The 18,515-nt window shown below is 52.8% G+C and overlaps 1 protein-coding gene across 1 annotated transcript; it reads right to left on the bottom strand.

The window, feature by feature from the left end:
• Window positions 1–14,943: 14,943 nt before the first annotated feature.
• LOC135882938 (interferon-induced protein with tetratricopeptide repeats 2-like) lies at window positions 14,944–18,227 on the bottom strand. The gene is made up of 2 exons (XM_065409968.1): window positions 18,014–18,227; window positions 14,944–17,016 (listed from the first exon to the last, which is right to left on the bottom strand). The coding sequence occupies exons 1-2, from the start codon at window positions 18,016–18,018 to the stop codon at window positions 15,657–15,659; spliced, it is 1,365 nt and encodes a 454-aa protein (XP_065266040.1). The 5' UTR covers window positions 18,019–18,227; the 3' UTR covers window positions 14,944–15,656.
• Window positions 18,228–18,515: the final 288 nt, after the last annotated feature.

The following is an 18,515-nucleotide window of genomic DNA, read 5'->3' as shown; positions in this document are numbered from 1 at the left end:
CAATTTTTACTCAAGATTTCATCTGAGTTTCATATCAACCAAGTTATCCATCCCCCAGTATTTTCCCCTAAACCACATTGGTACAAAGAGGAGGATGCTGCTTTACACACCCGGGATGTTGGCAGGGCACTAGCCTTCTATCTAGACAGCACCAAGTCCTCAGAAAGTCATCTAGATTATTTGTGTCTATTGCTGTACATCTAAAGGGTCAACAGTCGCCTCTCAGGGACTCTCCAGGGGGGTTTCTGCTTGTATTATATCGTGCTCTGTATGTGCCAACATACAACCTCCCTCCAGGGTGCTGGCCCTCTCCACCACATCCCTTTCTACCTCTGCCGTGTTATTCAGAGAAGTTCCTGTTGTGGAGATTTGCACGGCTGCATCTTGGCTTCCCTACGTACCTTTTCCAAGCATTGTGTGGTGGCGCAGGCTTCTTGACCAAATGCTGCCCTTGGAAACGCGGTTCGGTCCTCAGTCTTGGACTTTGCGCTGAAGCCCCTTCCCCCAGCTGGGGGTTCTGCTCAGGAGTCACCAGAAGTGGGACACATGTAGGGACAATGCTCGAAGAAGAAGGAGAGGTAATTCCCCCTGTGCAGTCACTGGAGATCTTCGAGATGTGTGTCCCTGTGGGTGCCCCACCACCCGCCCTGCTTTCCACTGTTTCAGAGTTCCCGTATGGGACTTTGTGGCAGAGGAGGAACTGAGGGCAGCTTGTCTGTGCAGTGCTATATAGTCTGGTGCAGGGCACGAGGAGATGGGGGTCAAGGATGCATGAGGGGGTTAACTGGAGCATGAAGAGATTACATAAAAACAGCCATATTGAGTCAGACCAATGGTCCATCTAGCCCAGTATCCTGTCTTCTGACAGCAGCCAGTGCCAGGTGCCCCCGAGGGAATGGACAGAACAGGGAATCATCACAAGGTCCATCCCCTGTCGTCCAGTCCCAGCTTCTGGCAAACAGAGGCTAGGGACACTCAGCGCTTGGTGTTGCATCCCTGCCCATCCTGCTAATAGCCCTTGATGGACCTATCCTCCAGGAACTTACCTAGTTCTTTTTTGAACCCTGTTATTGTTTTGGCCTCACAACATCCCCTAGCAACCAGTTCCACAGGTTGACTGTACATTATATAAAGAAGTACTTCCTGCTGCCTATTAATTTCATTGGGTGAGCTCTAGTTCTTGTGTTATGTAAAGGACTAAATAACACTTCCTTATTCACTTTCTCCACACTGGTCAAGATTTTATAGACCTTTATCATATTCCCCCCTTAGCCATCTCTTTACCAAGGTGAAAACTTCCAGTTTTTTAAATCTCTCCTCATATGGAAGCTGTTTCATACCCCTAATCATTTTTGTTGCCCTTCTCTGTACCTTATCTATTGCAATATACATATTTTTGAGCTGTGGCAACCAGATCTGCACACAGTATTTAAGATGTGGGTGTGCCATGGATTTATATAGAGATGACATCATATTTTCTATTTTATCTATCCCTTTCCTAATGGTTCCTAACATTCTGTCAGCTTTTTTTGACTGCCATTGCACATTGAGCAGATACTTTCAGAGAAGTATCCACAAGTCTTTCTTGAGTGGTAACAGTTAATTCAGAACCCATCATTTTGTATGTATAGTTGGGATTATGTTTTCCAATTTGCATTACTTTGCATTTATCAACATAGAATTTCGTCAGCCATTTTGTTGCCCAGTCACCCCGTTTTGTGAGATCCCTTTAACTCTTCTCAGTCTGCTTTGGACTTAACTATCTTGAGTAATTTTGTATCATCTGCAAACTTTGCTACATCACTGTTTACCCCTTTTTCCAGATCAGTTATGAATATGCTGAACAGTACTGGTCCCAGTACTGACCCCTGGGGAACACAACTATTCACCTCTCTCCAGTCTAAAAACTGACCATTTATTCCTACTATTTGTTTCCTGTCTTTTAATCAGTTACTGATCCATGAGATCATCTTCCTTCTTAACCCATGACAGCTTACTTCGCTTAAAAGCCTTTTGTAAGGGACCTTGTCAAAGGCTTTCTGTCAGATCCCCTGGATCAGCCTTGTCTTTGTTGACCTCCTCCAAGAATTCTAATAGATTGGTGAGGCATGATTTCCTTTTACAAAACCCATGTTGACTCTTCCCCAAGAAATAGGATGTATTAGCAGGAGTGTTGTAAGCAAGACACAAGAAGTAATTTTTCTGCTCTACTCCACGTTGATACAGCTTCAAATGGAGCATTGTGTCCAGTTCTGGGCACCACATTTCAGGAAAGATGTGGACAAATTGGAGAAAGTCCAGAGGAGAGCAACAAAAATGATTAAAGGTCTATAAAACATGACTTATGAGGAAAGATTGAAAAAACTGGGTTTAGTCTGGAGAAGAGGAGACTGAGAGGGGACATTATAACAGTTTTCAAGTACATAACAGGTTGTTACAAGGAGGAGAGAGAAAAATTGTTCTTGTTAACCTCTGAGGATAGGATAAGAATCAATGGACTTAAATTGCAGCAAGGGTGGTTTAGGTTGGATATTAGGAAAAAGTTCCTAACTGTCAGGGTGGTTATGCACTGGAATAAAGTGCCTCGGGAGTGTGATGGCGTGGCTGCTTCTCACTGGCAGAAATGGGGTTAAAAGCAGCCCTACGGAGGGTGCGCTGTAGGCAGCCAATTAGAAATGGGCTGAGAGGAGCAGCCAATCATGGCCCGGCAGGCTCATATAAGAAGGGCTGCACGGCGTAGCAGAGTTCAGTAGCTGAATGGCGCTTGTGGGGAGAAGACCAGGCTCTGAGCAGGAGGAATGTGTGCCAGCACCTGGGATAGAGAAGTGCTGGAAGCAGGGGCCGGGGGGCTAGAGAGAGCGCCGGGCTGGCTGCTACGGCCTGCGGGCTGGCTGCTACGGACCTGAGGTGTGGGCAGAAAAGGGTGCTGCAGCTGCATGGGAAGTGGCCCTGGGACAATGGACTGCAGTTGCCAATGAAGGAGTGGCTGGACAGATACTGTGGGTCCCCCGGAAGGGGGAACACCGAGTGTGGCACAGCCAGAGGGCAGTGTCACTGAAGAGGACTCTGCAGTTCTGGGAGCGGCGTGGGTCCTGGACCAAAAGTGATGGCGACAAGGCACTACCCGAGGAGGGTGCCCTGGTGAATAAGGTAATTACCATGACAGCCAGTAGGAGACGCCAGAGCGGTGAATCCCATCCCGTCACAGGGAGGTTGTGGAATCTCTGTCAAAGAGCAGGTTAGATAATCACCTGTCAGCGATGGTCTAGACAATACTCCCTTCTGCCTTGAGTGCAGGGGACTGCACTAGAAGACCTCTTGAGGTCCCTTCCAGTCCTATGATTCTATGAAATCGTGTTTATCTACGTGTCTGATAATTCTGTTCCTCGTTATAGTTTCAACAAATTGCCAGGATCGCATCTGGAGCTTTTTTAGAAATTGGTGTCACATTAACTATCCTCCAGTCATCTGGTACAGAGGCTGGTTTAAATGATAGGTTACATACATAGGTTTTAGGACTGTACATTTAATTTCTGTTTAACTAGCATCCTCATTACTGTGTAGTTCCCCTTTCTGAAATTAAATGCTTCTGTGTTGGACTTCTTTGGTGGTCCCCTCCCACTCCCCCGATACGTTAAATTTAATTATTTTATGGACCCTATTACAAAGCGGTTCAGCTATATTCACCTCTTGCACCGAATCCTGTGCTCCACTTAGAACTAAATCAAGTATGTAGACGCACTCCTCCCAGACTCCAGGGAGATGGGGATAAATATCTCGGAGCAGAAGGAATTTTGGTCCTTTTATCCTGTTTGGATTCTCAGGGGCAAAGATTCCTAAACACAAGCCAGAGATGCGCAGGACTAACCTGGTTAGCTCTAATGGACGTATCGAGCTGGCATATTTCAGGAGCTCTAGCACCATGTGAAGCCTAAGACTGCAACGTGTTTTTGTGTGTATGGTTATTTGTTTGACCCTTGTAAATAATGCTCTGATTTCTTTTTCCTGGTTAATAAATCCTAGTTTACTAGAGAAATGTCTACAAGTGTTGTCTTTGGTGGGAGATCTAAGGTGCAAATTGAGCTGGGTGTCCGTGTGAGTGAGACTAACCTGAATATGTTGTGATCTTTGGTGTAAAGCGACCAGGTACCACAGAGCAAGCTTGCCTGGGTGGCGAGATAGAGCGGAATGCCCCAGGGGCGTGTCTGTGGCCCCACGGTAAAGCTGCTTTCAGCCTGAGGGGTTCAAACTTGTCACTTGGTTGGTGAAAGCGAAGTCTAGAATTCCCAGCCAGTTTGGGGTTTGTGCTGTGCCCGAGGCTGGTATTCTCACTCGTGAGCCACTCCAGCCAGTGTGACTATAAATACGCTTCCCCATGGCCCTGGGGAGCCACCTCCGGGCTCTCACGGCGCATGGGGGCTTGGAGCTCCGATGGACACAGCTCTCCATAGCCCTGCAGAGCCACCCATGTGACTGGCACAGCCTCCATCCCTGACCCAGAGGGGGCTCAGGCCTGCATTGCCCTCTAGGCCCTGCCCTCACCAGCCACACTGCCAATGAGGGACGTTTTCCGCAGCCATTTTGGCTGCTCTCTCCCATTACTCTCAGTGGGGCTGAAGTCAGCCAGAAGCCGTCTCGGTGTAAGGGGGCTGCTGGCCCCTCACGGAAACTGAGTGGGGTTGTTTGGCTGCCCTGTCCCAATACTGGGAAAGGGCCATGGAGAAATCAGGATCCAGAGACTGAGTCCCTGGGGCCAATGCTCCAGGACAGGCTGATTGACAGGGCGGGCAGGCCAATGAGGGAGTCAGAAGCCCGGGGTCCCGTCCTCCGTGTGAGCTGGAGTTGCCTGACCCAGGGCAGGGCTGAGCTAAGGGGAGGGCGGGGCTGGAGCTGGAGCAGCCCCGGGGTGGGTGCGGCTGGAGCCGGAGCAGCCCCGGGGTGGGGGTGGGGGCGGCGCTGGAGCCAGAGCAGCCCTGGGGGGTGGAGGGGTTGTGGCATGCTGAAGCTGCCCAGGGGTGGGGGAGGGGGGTGGGCGGTGCTGGAGCCGCAGCAGCCCCAGGGTGGGGGTGGGGGCGGTGCTGGAGCCGGAGCAGCCCGGGGGGGGGGGGTATTGTGGCGTGCTGGAGCTGCCCAGGGGTGGGGGAGGGGGGTTGCGTGCTGGAGCCGGAGCAGCTGGGGGGTGGGTCTCTACCCAGATCCCAGTGGTGATACATCCAGCCACAAACAGCTGCTGGGAGGGGCCCCCAACCCTGGACAGCCCCAGGGCAGGTACCTGTTGACTGCCCAGGTTTGCTGTGGAAAAGGATTGGGGCTGGAAGCAGGGCACCTGCTCTGCGTGTGAAGCAGCCCCCAACCAGATAAGAACCTTCCTGTGTTTTGCCCCTTCCCCAAGCTCCCTGTGGATCTACGCCCCGTCCCCTCCAGCACCCCCCGACAGGGGAAACCTGCCAGTTCCCACCCCCCTCACTCGCACCCAGCCTGCCCTGGCTGTCTGCTGATCCCTTCATCGCAGCGCAAAGGGGCCCGTGGTGTTTGGACGCGCCTGGCCAGTTGGCAGTGCTGGGGCGAGCGTGTTCCCCTGCACCTGATGGGGTCGCTGTGCCTGAGGGGTTGGAGCACACAGGACCCCTGGGAGGGCTTTTGAACATGCCAGGTAAGGAGCCTTTACCCACGCCTCTGCCCCATCCCTTTGTCCACCTCACCCACCTGGGAGCTTAGGGTCCTTTATGGTAATGCCTTGAGTGCCCAGCAGACCCCAAAGATACCCCCTTAGCTGCCTACGCTTCTATGGCTGTTTTTCAAAAGTGCTAGCAGTGTCCACTGAGAACAATGGAGAATCGTCCTCACCCCACCCCCACTGAGAACAATGGAGAATCGTCCTCACCCCACCCCCACTGAGAACAATGGAGAATCGTCCTCACCCCACCCCCACTGAGAACAATCAGGGCCGGTGCAACCCATTAGGCGACCTAGGCGGTCGCCTAGGGCGCTAGCATTTCGGGGGCGGCATTTCGGGTCCTTCGGCGGTGACCGCGGAGGCCGGATCTTCGGCCGCCCCGGTCATCGTCGTCATTTAGGCGGAGGGAGCTGGGGCAGGGGGGCGTGGGGAGGGCCGCCTGCAGCAAGTAAGGGGGGGCGGCACGCAGGAGAACTCCCCGCCACGGCTCACCTCTGCTCCGCTCCTCCCCTGAGCCCGCCGCCCTGCTCTGCTTCTCTCCCTCCCAGGCTTGCGGCGCCATACAGCTGATTGGCGCCGCAAGCCTGGGAGGCGGGAGAAGTGGAGCGGCGACAGCGTGCTCGGGGAGGGGGCGGAGCAGAGGTGAGCTGGGGCAGGGAGCTGCCACACGGCGGGCCCGGGGGAGCTGCCGTGGGGGGGGGGGGGCCCTCAGGGCTGGGGGGGGGGAGGAGAGCTGCCACAGGGCTGGGGGGGGGGGGCTGCAAGGTGGAAGTTTCGCCTAGGGCGCGAAACATCCTTGCACCCGCCCTGAGAACAATAGAGCATTCCACCGCACCCCATCCCCTGAGAATAGTGCAGGGGGCTTGGACCCCAGCTGAGACGTGCCCGTGTGCTGCTCACCCCGATGCAATCGAAGGGCAGGGAAAGGAATGTTCCAAGATGGTGCAATTGATTTATTTCTGTTTTCTCAGTTACTTTTATTGTAAATGAAATAAAAACATAGCAGATCCCTGACAAGCTGGGGATGAAGGTGCCATGTAAATGTGAGTCATTGTCAGTGAGAGGTGCTGAAAGCAAAGATGGGACTCATGATATAGACACACTACAGGCCCTCAGCTATGCAAATACAAGAACTCAACGCGGTTAGAAGAAACTCCACCCCTATTTCCTGCGTGGATGTTAGAGGGCAGCAGAGCAGGGAGGTAGATTCATAGATTCTAGGACTGGAAGGGACCTCAAGAGGTCATCGAGTCCAGTCCCCTGCCCGCATGGCAGGACCAAATACTGTCTACACCATCCCTGATAGACATTTATCTAACCTACTCTTAAATATCTCCAGAGATGGAGATTCCACAACCTCCCCAGGCAATTTATTCCAGTGTTTAACCACCCTGACAGTTAGGAACTTTTTCCTAATGTCCAACCTAAACCTCCCTTGCTGCAGTTTAAGCCCATTGCTTCTTGTTCTAGCCTTAGAGGCTAAGGTGAACAAGTTTTCTCCCTCCTCCTTATGACACCCTTTTAGATACCTGAAAACTGCTATCATGTCCCCTCTCAGTCTTCTCTTTTCCAAACTAAACAAACCCAATTCTTTCAGCCTTCCTTCATAGGTCATGTTCTCAAGACCTTTAATCATTCTTGTTGCTCTTCTCTGGACCCTTTCCAATTCCTCCACATCTTTCTTGAAATGCGGTGCCCAGAACTGGACACAATACTCCAGCTGAGGCCTAACCAGAGCAGAGTAGAGCGGAAGAATGACTTCTCATGTCTTGCTCACAACACACCTGTTAATACATCCCAGAATCATGTTTGCTTTTTTTGCAACAGCATCACACTGTTGACTCATATTTAGCTTGTGGTCCACTATAACCCCTAGATCCCTTTCTGCCGTACTCCTTCCTAGACAGTCTCTTCCCATTCTGTATGTGTGAAACTGATTTTTTCTTCCTAAGTGGAGCACTTTGCATTTGTCTTTCTTAAACTTCATCCTGTTTAACTCAGACCATTTCTCCAATTTGTCCAGATCATTTTGAATTATGACCCTATCCTCCAAAGCAGTTGCAATCCCTCCCAGTTTGGTATCATCCGCAAACTTAATAAGCGTAGGTTTGCTTAGAGACAAGGATGGTCGCACCATCCCCTCTGAGCAGAAACAGCTGCTCAGTATCAGAAGCTAAACTCTCCTCTGCGGTGATGCTTACAAAACACTTGACAATGGCTGGGTAGGTGGTGGGCTGAGACCACTGTCCATTTTGCTGACCAGTATCGTCTGCCTGTGCTCCCCCGTCTGTCTGCTGGTTCCCTCCTGTTGTCTCTTGTCGCAGACTGTAGACTCGTTGGTCTTTTTTTGACTGCCATTGCACATTGAGCAGATACTTTCAGAGAAGTATCCACAAGTCTTTCTGGAGTGGTAATCGTTAATTCAGAACCCATCATTTTGTACGTATAGTTGGGATTATGTTTTCCAATTTGCATTACTTTGCATTTATCAACATAGAATTTTCATCGGCCATTTTGTTGCCCAGTCAACCCGTTTTGTGAGATCCCTTTAACTCTTCTCAGTCTGCTTTGGACTTAACTATCTTGAGTACTTTTGAATCGTCTGCAAACTTTGCTACATCACTGTTTACCCCTTTTTCCAGATCAGTTATGAATATGCTGAACAGTACTGGTCCCAGTACTGACCCCCTGGGGAACACAACTATTCACCTCTCTCCAGTCTAAAAACTGACCATTTATTCCTACTATTTGTTTCCTGTCTTTTAATCCGTTACTGATCCATGAGAGGATCTTCCTTCTTAACCCATGACAGCTTACTTCGCTTAAAAGCCTTTTGTAAGGGACCTTGTCAAAGGCTTTCTGTCAGATCCCCTGGATCAGCCTTGTCTTTGTTGACCTCCTCCAAGAATTCTAATAGATTGGTGAGGCATGATTTCCTTTTACAAAACCCATGTTGACTCTTCCCCAAGAAATAGGATGTATTAGCAGGAGTGTTGTAAGCAAGACACAAGAAGTAATTTTTCTGCTCTACTCCACGTTGATACAGCTTCAAATGGAGCATTGTGTCCAGTTCTGGGCACCACATTTCAGGAAGGAAGTGGACAAATTGGAGAAAGTCCAGAGGAGGGCAACAAAAATGATTAAAGGTCTATAAAACATGACTTATGAGGAAAGATTGAAAAAACTGGGTTTAGTCTGGAGAAGAGAAGACTGAGAGGGGACATTATAACAGTTTTCAAGTACATAACAGGTTGTTACAAGGAGGAGAGAGAAAAATTGTTCTTGTTAACCTCTGAGGATAGGATAAGAATCAATGGACTTAAATTGCAGCAAGGGTGGTTTAGGTTGGATATTAGGAAAAAGTTCCTAACTGTCAGGGTGGTTATGCACTGGAATAAAGTGCCTAGGGAGTGTGATGGCATGGCTGCTTCTCACTGGCAGAAATGGGGTTAAAAGCAGCCCTCCGGAGGGTGCGCTGTAGGCAGCCAATTAGAAATGGGCTGAGAGGAGCAGCCAATCATGGCCCGGCAGGCTCATATAAGAAGGGCTGCACGGCGTAGCAGAGTTCAGTAGCTGAATGGAGCTTGTGGGGAGAAGACCAGGCTCTGAGCAGGAGGAATGTGTGCCAGCACCTGGGATAGAGAAGTGCTGCAAGCCGGGGGGGGCTAGAGAGAGCTCCGGGCTGGCTGCTACGGCCTGCGGGCTGGCTGCTACGGACCTGAGGTGTGGGCAGAAAAGGGTGCTGCAGCTGCATGGGAAGTGGCCCTGGGACAATGGACTGCAGTTGCCAATGAAGGAGTGGCTGGACAGATACTGTGGGTCCCCCGGAAGGGGGGAACACCGAGTGTGGCACAGCCAGAGGGCAGTGTCACTGAAGAGGACTCTGCAGTTCTGGGAGCGGCGTGGGTCCTGGAACAAAAGTGATGGCGACAAGGCACTACCAGGGGAGGGTGCCCTGGTGAATAAGGTAATTACCATGACAGCCAGTAGGAGACGCCAGAGCGGTGAATCCCATCCCGTCACAGGGAGGTTGTGGAATCTCTGTCAAAGAGCAGGTTAGATAATCACCTGTCAGCGATGGTCTAGACAATACTCCCTTCTGCCTTGAGTGCAGGGGACTGAACTAGAAGACCTCTTGAGGTCCCTTCCAGTCCTATGATTCTATGAAATCGTGTTTATCTACGTGTCTGATAATTCTGTTCCTCGTTATAGTTTCAACCAATTGCCAGGATCGCATCTGGAGCTTTTTTAGAAATTGGTGTCACATTAACTATCCTCCAGTCATCTGGTACAGAGGCTGGTTTAAATGATAGGTTACATACATAGGTTTTAGGACTGTACATTTAATTTCTGTTTAACTAGCATCCTCATTACTGTGTAGTTCCCCTTTCTGAAATTAAATGCTTCTGTGTTGGACTTCTTTGGTGGTCCCCTCCCACTCCCCCGATACGTTAAATTTAATTATTTTATGGACGCTATTACAAAGCGGTTCAGCTATATTCACCTCTTGCACCGAATCCTGTGCTCCACTTAGAACTAAATCAAGTATGTAGACGCACTCCTCCCAGACTCCAGGGAGATGGGGATAAATATCTCGGAGCAGAAGGAATTTTGGTCCTTTTATCCTGTTTGGATTCTCAGGGGCAAAGATTCCTAAACACAAGCCAGAGATGCGCAGGACTAACCTGGTTAGCTCTAATGGACGTATCGAGCTGGCATATTTCAGGAGCTCTAGCACCATGTGAAGCCTAAGACTGCAACGTGTTTTTGTGTGTATGGTTATTTGTTTGACCCTTTTTCTGCTCTACTCCACGTTGATACAGCTTCAAATGGAGCATTGTGTCCAGTTCTGGGCACCACATTTCAGGAAAGATGTGGACAAATTGGAGAAAGTCCAGAGGAGAGCAACAAAAATGATTAAAGGTCTATAAAACATGACTTATGAGGAAAGATTGAAAAAACTGGGTTTAGTCTGGAGAAGAGGAGACTGAGAGGGGACATTATAACAGTTTTCAAGTACATAACAGGTTGTTACAAGGAGGAGAGAGAAAAATTGTTCTTGTTAACCTCTGAGGATAGGATAAGAATCAATGGACTTAAATTGCAGCAAGGGTGGTTTAGGTTGGATATTAGGAAAAAGTTCCTAACTGTCAGGGTGGTTATGCACTGGAATAAAGTGCCTAGGGAGTGTGATGGCGTGGCTGCTTCTCACTGGCAGAAATGGGGTTAAAAGCAGCCCTCCGGAGGGTGCGCTGTAGGCAGCCAATTAGAAATGGGCTGAGAGGAGCAGCCAATCATGGCCCGGCAGGCTCATATAAGAAGGGCTGCACGGCGTAGCAGAGTTCAGTAGCTGAATGGAGCTTGTGGGGAGAAGACCAGGCTCTGAGCAGGAGGAATGTGTGCCAGCACCTGGGATAGAGAAGTGCTGCAAGCCGGGGGGGGCTAGAGAGAGCTCCGGGCTGGCTGCTACGGCCTGCGGGCTGGCTGCTACGGACCTGAGGTGTGGGCAGAAAAGGGTGCTGCAGCTGCATGGGAAGTGGCCCTGGGACAATGGACTGCAGTTGCCAATGAAGGAGTGGCTGGACAGATACTGTGGGTCCCCCGGAAGGGGGGAACACCGAGTGTGGCACAGCCAGAGGGCAGTGTCACTGAAGAGGACTCTGCAGTTCTGGGAGCGGCGTGGGTCCTGGAACAAAAGTGATGGCGACAAGGCACTACCAGGGGAGGGTGCCCTGGTGAATAAGGTAATTACCATGACAGCCAGTAGGAGACGCCAGAGCGGTGAATCCCATCCCGTCACAGGGAGGTTGTGGAATCTCTGTCAAAGAGCAGGTTAGATAATCACCTGTCAGCGATGGTCTAGACAATACTCCCTTCTGCCTTGAGTGCAGGGGACTGAACTAGAAGACCTCTTGAGGTCCCTTCCAGTCCTATGATTCTATGAAATCGTGTTTATCTACGTGTCTGATAATTCTGTTCCTCGTTATAGTTTCAACCAATTGCCAGGATCGCATCTGGAGCTTTTTTAGAAATTGGTGTCACATTAACTATCCTCCAGTCATCTGGTACAGAGGCTGGTTTAAATGATAGGTTACATACATAGGTTTTAGGACTGTACATTTAATTTTTGTTTAACTAGCATCCTCATTACTGTGTAGTTCCCCTTTCTGAAATTAAATGCTTCTGTGTTGGACTTCTTTGGTGGTGTCCCCCGCCCCCCGATACGTTAAATTTAATTATTTTATGGACGCTATTACAAAGCGGTTCAGCTATATTCACCTCTTGCACCGAATCCTGTGCTCCACTTAGAACTAAATCAAGTATGTAGACGCACTCCTCCCAGACTCTAGGGAGATGGGGATAAATATCTCGGAGCAGAAGGAATTTTGGTCCTTTTATCCTGTTTGGATTCTCAGGGGCAAAGATTCCTAAACACAAGCCAGAGATGCGCAGGACTAACCTGGTTAGCTCTAATGGACGTATCGAGCTGGCATATTTCAGCTGCTCTAGCACCATGTGAAGCCTAAGACTGCAACGTGTTTTTGTGTGTATGGTTATTTGTTTGACCCTTGTAAATAATGCTCTGATTTCTTTTTCCTGGTTAATAAATCCTAGTTTACTAGAGAAATGTCTACAAGTGTTGTCTTTGGTGGGAGATCTAAGGTGCAAATTGAGCTGGGTGTCCGTGTGAGTGAGACTAACCTGAATATGTTGTGATCTTTGGTGTAAAGCGACCAGGTACCACAGAGCAAGCTTGCCTGGGTGGCGAGATAGAGCGGAATGCCCCAGGGGCGTGTCTGTGGCCCCACGGTAAAGCTGCTTTCAGCCTGAGGGGTTCAAACTTGTCACTTGGTTGGTGAAAGCGAAGTCTAGAATTCCCAGCCAGTTTGGGGTTTGTGCTGTGCCCGAGGCTGGTATTCTCACTCGTGAGCCACTCCAGCCAGTGTGACTATAAATACGCTTCCCCATGGCCCTGGGGAGCCACCTCCGGGCTCTCACGGCGCATGGGGGCTTGGAGCTCCGATGGACACAGCTCTCCATAGCCCTGCAGAGCCACCCATGTGACTGGCACAGCCTCCATCCCTGACCCAGAGGGGGCTCAGGCCTGCATTGCCCTCTAGGCCCTGCCCTCACCAGCCACACTGCCAATGAGGGACGTTTTCCGCAGCCATTTTGGCTGCTCTCTCCCATTACTCTCAGTGGGGCTGAAGTCAGCCAGAAGCCGTCTCGGTGTAAGGGGGCTGCTGGCCCCTCACGGAAACTGAGTGGGGTTGTTTGGCTGCCCTGTCCCAATACTGGGAAAGGGCCATGGAGAAATCAGGATCCAGAGACTGAGTCCCTGGGGCCAATGCTCCAGGACAGGCTGATTGACAGGGCGGGCAGGCCAATGAGGGAGTCAGAAGCCCGGGGTCCCGTCCTCCGTGTGAGCTGGAGTTGCCTGACCCAGGGCAGGGCTGAGCTAAGGGGAGGGCGGGGCTGGAGCTGGAGCAGCCCCGGGGTGGGTGCGGCTGGAGCCGGAGCAGCCCCGGGGTGGGGGTGGGGGCGGCGCTGGAGCCAGAGCAGCCCTGGGGGGTGGAGGGGTTGTGGCATGCTGAAGCTGCCCAGGGGTGGGGGAGGGGGGTGGGCGGTGCTGGAGCCGCAGCAGCCCCAGGGTGGGGGTGGGGGTGGTGCTGGAGCCAGAGCAGCCCGGGGGGGGGGTATTGTGGCGTGCTGGAGCTGCCCAGGGGTGGGGGTGGAGGGGTTGTGGCGTGCTGGAGCTGCCCAGGGGTGGGGGTGGGGGGGGGTGGCGTGCTGGAGCCGGAGCAGCTGGGGGGTGGGTCTCTACCCGTCTCCCAGTGGTGATACATCCAGCCACAAACAGCTGCTGGGAGGGGCCCCCAACCCTGGACAGCCCCAGGGCAGGTACCTGTTGACTGCCCAGGTTTGCTGTGGAAAAGGATTGGGGCTGGAAGCAGGGCACCTGCTCTGCGTGTGAAGCAGCCCCCAACCAGATAAGAACCTTCCTATATTTTGCCCCTTCCCCAAGCTCCCTGTGGATCTACGCCCCGTCCCCTCCAGCACCCCCCGACAGGGCAGACCTTCCAGTTCCCACCCCCCCTCACTCGCACCCAGCCTGCCCTGGCTGTCTGCTGATCCCTTCATCGCAGCGCAAAGGGGCCCGTGGTGTTTGGATGCGCCTGGCCAGTGGGCAGTGCTGGGGCGAGCGTGTTCCCCTGCACCTGATGGGGTCGCTGTGCCTGAGGGGTTGGAGCACACAGGACCCCGGGAGGGCTTTTGAACGTGCCAGGTAAGGAGCCTTTACCCACGCCTCTGCCCCACCCCTTTGTCCACCTCACCCACCTGGGAGCTTAGGGTCCTTTATGGTAATGCCTTGAGTGCCCAGCAGACCCCAAAGATACCCCCTTAGCTGCCTACGCTTCTATGGCTGTTTTTCAAAAGTGCTAGCAGTGTCCACTGAGAACAATGGAGAATCGTCCTCACCCCACCCCCACTGAGAACAATGGAGAATCGTCCTCACCCCACCCCCACGGAGAACAATGGAGAATCGTCCTCACCCCACCCCCACTGAGAACAATCAGGGCCGGTGCAACCCATTAGGCGACCTAGGCGGTCGCCTAGGGCGCTAGCATTTCGGGGGCGGCATTTCGGGTCCTTCGGCGGTGACCGCGGAGGCCGGATCTTCGGCCGCCCCGGTCATCGTCGTCATTTAGGCGGAGGGAGCTGGGGCAGGGGGGCGTGGGGAGGGCCGCCTGCAGCAAGTAAGGGGGGGACGGCACGCAGGGGAACTCCCCGCCCCGGCTCACCTCTGCTCCGCCTCCTCCCCTGAGCAAGCCGCCCTGCTCTGCTTCTCTCCCTCCCAGGATTGCGGCGCCAGGGAGGTGGGAGAAGTGGAGCGGCGACAGCGTGCTCATGGAGGAGGCGGAGCAGAGGTGAGCTGGGGCGGGGAGCTGCCACACGGCTCCCCAGGCCGGGGGGAGCTGCCGCGGGGGGGGGGGGGGGGGGCCTCAGGGCGGAGGGGGGGTGGGGAGCTGCTGCAGGGGTGGGTGCCTTAGGGCGGAGTGGAGAGCTGCCACAGGGCTTGGGGGGGTGCAAGGTGGAAGTTTCGCCTAGGGCGCGAAACATCCTTGCACCCGCCCTGAGAACAATAGAGCATTCCACCGCACCCCATCCCCTGAGAATAGTGCAGGGGGCTTGGACCCCAGCTGAGACGTGCCCGTGTGCTGCTCACCCCGATGCAATCGAAGGGCAGGGAAAGGAATGTTCCAAGATGGTGCAATTGATTTATTTCTGTTTTCTCAGTTACTTTTATTGTAAATGAAATAAAAACATAGCAGATCCCTGACAAGCTGGGGATGAAGGTGCCATGTAAATGTGAGTCATTGTCAGTGAGAGGTGCAGAAAGCAAAGATGGGACTCATGATATAGACACACTACAGGCCCTCAGCTATGCAAATACAAGAACTCAACGCGGTTAGAAGAAACTCCACCCCTATTTCCTGCGTGGATGTTAGAAGGCAGCAGAGCTGGGAGGTAGGTTTGCTTAGAGACAAGGATGGTCGCACCGTCCCCTCTGGGTAGAAACAGCTGCTCAGGATCAGAAGCTAAACTCTCCTCTGCGGTGATGCTTACAAAGCACTTGACAATGGCTGGGTAGCTGGTGGGCTGAGACCACTGTCCATTTTGCTGACCAGTATCGTCTGCCTGTGCTCCCCCGTCTGTCTGCTGGTTCCCTCCTGTTGTCTCTGGTCGCAGACTGTAGACTCTTTGGGGCCAGATGCAATGGGGTCCTGGTCCATGTCTGGGCTTCTAGGCGCTATCACAATACAGGTAGCTAATAATAATGATAAGAAACAGCAGAAGCATGTGCCGTGGTGTGAACTATTCAGGGGACCCAGAATCAGTTGCAGCACGAATGTCATTGTTACACAGCTGGGGAAAGTGACTCACTTCAGAAAGTGTGTCCAGGGAAGGGAAAGGATCACACATTTTCTCTACATCTCCAGTCTCCTGCTCTGTTCCTGCCACCAGTGGATCTCCCCATGTCCCATGGAGTTTCAGTCTCTTGAATGAAGTCATGTATGGCCTCAGCCTCAGCGGTTTGGGAGCTCTGCTGGAATTCTCCTGCCACCTCTTCCAACCTTTGTTTCAGTTGTTGCCTCTCCTGGTAGCCGTCTGGAATGGCGAAACCTGCTTTGTACATCTCAGCTGCCTCCCACACTGACTTCTGCTTGTAGAAGAGGAAATCCCCCCAGTGAAGGTAGACTGCCTGCTGACACTTCTTGCTGAGGCTGGGCATTTCGCTCATGAGATTGAGATAAATCTCTTCTTGGTAGTGAGGTGTATTTTCTCCGTACATTTCAGCTAAAGCCAGCTTTGAAAATACAGAGGCTGGATCTTTCTGCAAAGCCTTTTTGAAGGCCTCAATAGCTGCTGCCAATATTTCTCCTCTGCCTGATTTGGCCTCCTCCAGTTGTTTCTTGTAGCAGACACCAAGGTCATAGTGAAGGAGGTGATAATTGGGGTTCAGAGATATTGCTCGCTCTAGAATAGAGATTGTTTTTTCTATGAATTCTGGTTGAAAGAACATGGCTGCATTTCTCAGGACCTCAGGGTCCAGGCTATTCTGAACAACATCTTCTAAGAGGGCTTCTGCTTGCTGTCTATCCGCCCTCTTAAGGATCCTGGCTAAATACACCTTAGCTTCATAGTTTTGCTGCTGTTCACGGCTAATGTCACCCAACTTCTTTTTGGCTGCTTCCCAAAATACAGGCTTGCGTGTGTGAGTCCATGATGCAAAGGCTGCGATTGCCAACCCAGCAAGAAACTCCCCATTTGCTTCGTCTTCTCTCAATGCCATTTGGAAGCACTTTGTGGCTTCTCTGCCATTGCGTAAGCCTGCTGCCAGGAGAGACCAGCCTTTCTGTGCATGTATCTCAGGGATCTGAGCTGCATATGGAGAGCGGCTCTTCAGGGAGCTGCAGATCTTTCTAACCTTGTCCAGGTAAAGCTCAACCAAATCATAGTGGGCCAAGTGATAATAGAGCCAGGCGTAGTTTCCGTAAATGACCAGGACCTGCCGGGGGAAGTTATCTGGGTGATCTCTTTGCAGAATCTCCTCGGCTTCTCTAAGGCTTTGCAGAGCGTCTTCATATTGCCCTTGCAGGTGGTAGAGATAAGCCTGCATGGCAAGGAGCACGGGCTGGTTCTGGTGGTGAGTGTGGGCAATCCTGAGAGCCAGAGTTTGGAGGATGTGAGTTGCATCTACCTTGTCTCTGATTTCAAAGTTCCAGGTGAAGTGGCACTGGAGGGCCTGCAGCTTCTCCTTCAGACGCAGGGGGCTGCAAAGAGAGGGGGAAATGAGACTCCATCTGGGCTGAATGAATTTCCACTGCACGCTGCAATCATCCCCACCACTATGACAGGGAGGGACACTGCCCCCCACCTCCAGTGAATACCCCGGCTGCAGGTACCCCCTCCAGCACCCCCCAACTGTACCCCCCCGTTCCCTCCCCCTCCCCACCCAGCAGTGTCCTCTTTCTGGGAACAAGCACCGCACTGAACAATAGAACTACCCCGCCCCCACCGCCTTGCTAGACACACCGACCTCCCGCCCCTTGCTAGACACACCGACCCCCCCCCCCCCCAAGCTGTGCCCGCTCTCTGGTCTGGGGCCGGTGCCCTGCGCTGAGGGGCGGGGGGGGGGGGGGTGACGTGGTCTCAGTCCAGGCTGAGCGTTCACAAGACCCCCCCGCCCCCTTCTGCAAGCAGCTGGTTTCCCCTCCCTGCAGCCTCCTCCTCCATAGCTCCGGGCTCCTGCTGCTGCCTTTTCTTTCTGCATCTCCCGGGCTGGTCCCGTCCCGCCCCCCGGCTGCCCCTTGGCTCCAGCTCCCCGGGGATCGGAGTTAATCCCCCCCTCCCCCGGTTTGTGCGGAGGGGAGCAGGAGTTAAGGCCAGTGACTAGTCTGGTAACACCCACGTGGATGTTTAAAACCACAACAGGGAGAGGGGACGGGCGGGGCTCTCTCACTGGCTCCTCCATTGATGCGGAGTGAAGCCGGAGTGACAGCTGGCCAGAGCGGGGAGTTCTCCGGAAAGTGACAGCAAGGTGAGCTCGCAGGGTGAGGTGTAAACAGTGACCTGCCCTATCTCTGTGAGTCACCAGCCTGGAGCAGCAACAGGCTGCAAAATTACCCCAGATTAACCCCGCCCCAGAGGTATAAAAGCCGGAGATGGCCAGCCCCAGAAATGCGCAGAGGGGTGGGAAGGTGTCTGAACTGAGCCCTTGCTGGAAATGCCCCCCCCCCCCCCCCCGCCCAGCGACCCCAATGCACCTACCTCATTGCGATCCGCTGAGTCCCCAGCCCAGCCAGGGAGGTGACGGCTCCTTTCACTGCACTGGGTTTCTTCCCGAGCTGGAGAAGTGCCCGGTTCTGGGAGAGACCCGAGTTCTGTCTGGGGCCAGAACGGACTGTGTCTGCTGGGACCCCCCTGCCTTTTTATAGCCAGCCTGGGCTGCGGGCTGGGGAGCTCACGGGGCTGGCTGGGGAACTGAAAGAGAGAGTGAGCTGGAGAAAAGGAAACTGAAACTTAACTTTCAGCTCCACTTGTCATCTTCAGCTTCCACTCTGCCTGACTTGCCATCTGCAGCTCCAGGGGTGACATGGGACTAGTTACAGGGTGTGTGTGTGTGTGTGTGTGTGTGTGTTTGTGTCTACGCACGCACACGTTTGCACCCGTACAATCCTGCCCTGGGTTTCCACGCACACAGACGGGGTCACTCACCATTACCACACCGCAGTGCGCTCCCTGCTACGCACCCCACCAGCTCCACAGCCCC

This window comes from Emys orbicularis, chromosome 1 (assembly GCF_028017835.1).
Source record: "Emys orbicularis isolate rEmyOrb1 chromosome 1, rEmyOrb1.hap1, whole genome shotgun sequence".
In the NCBI taxonomy this organism is placed as follows: domain Eukaryota; kingdom Metazoa; phylum Chordata; order Testudines; family Emydidae; genus Emys; species Emys orbicularis.
Note: the sequence above shows the minus strand (reverse complement) of the source record. Positions and strands in the feature narration are given on the sequence as shown.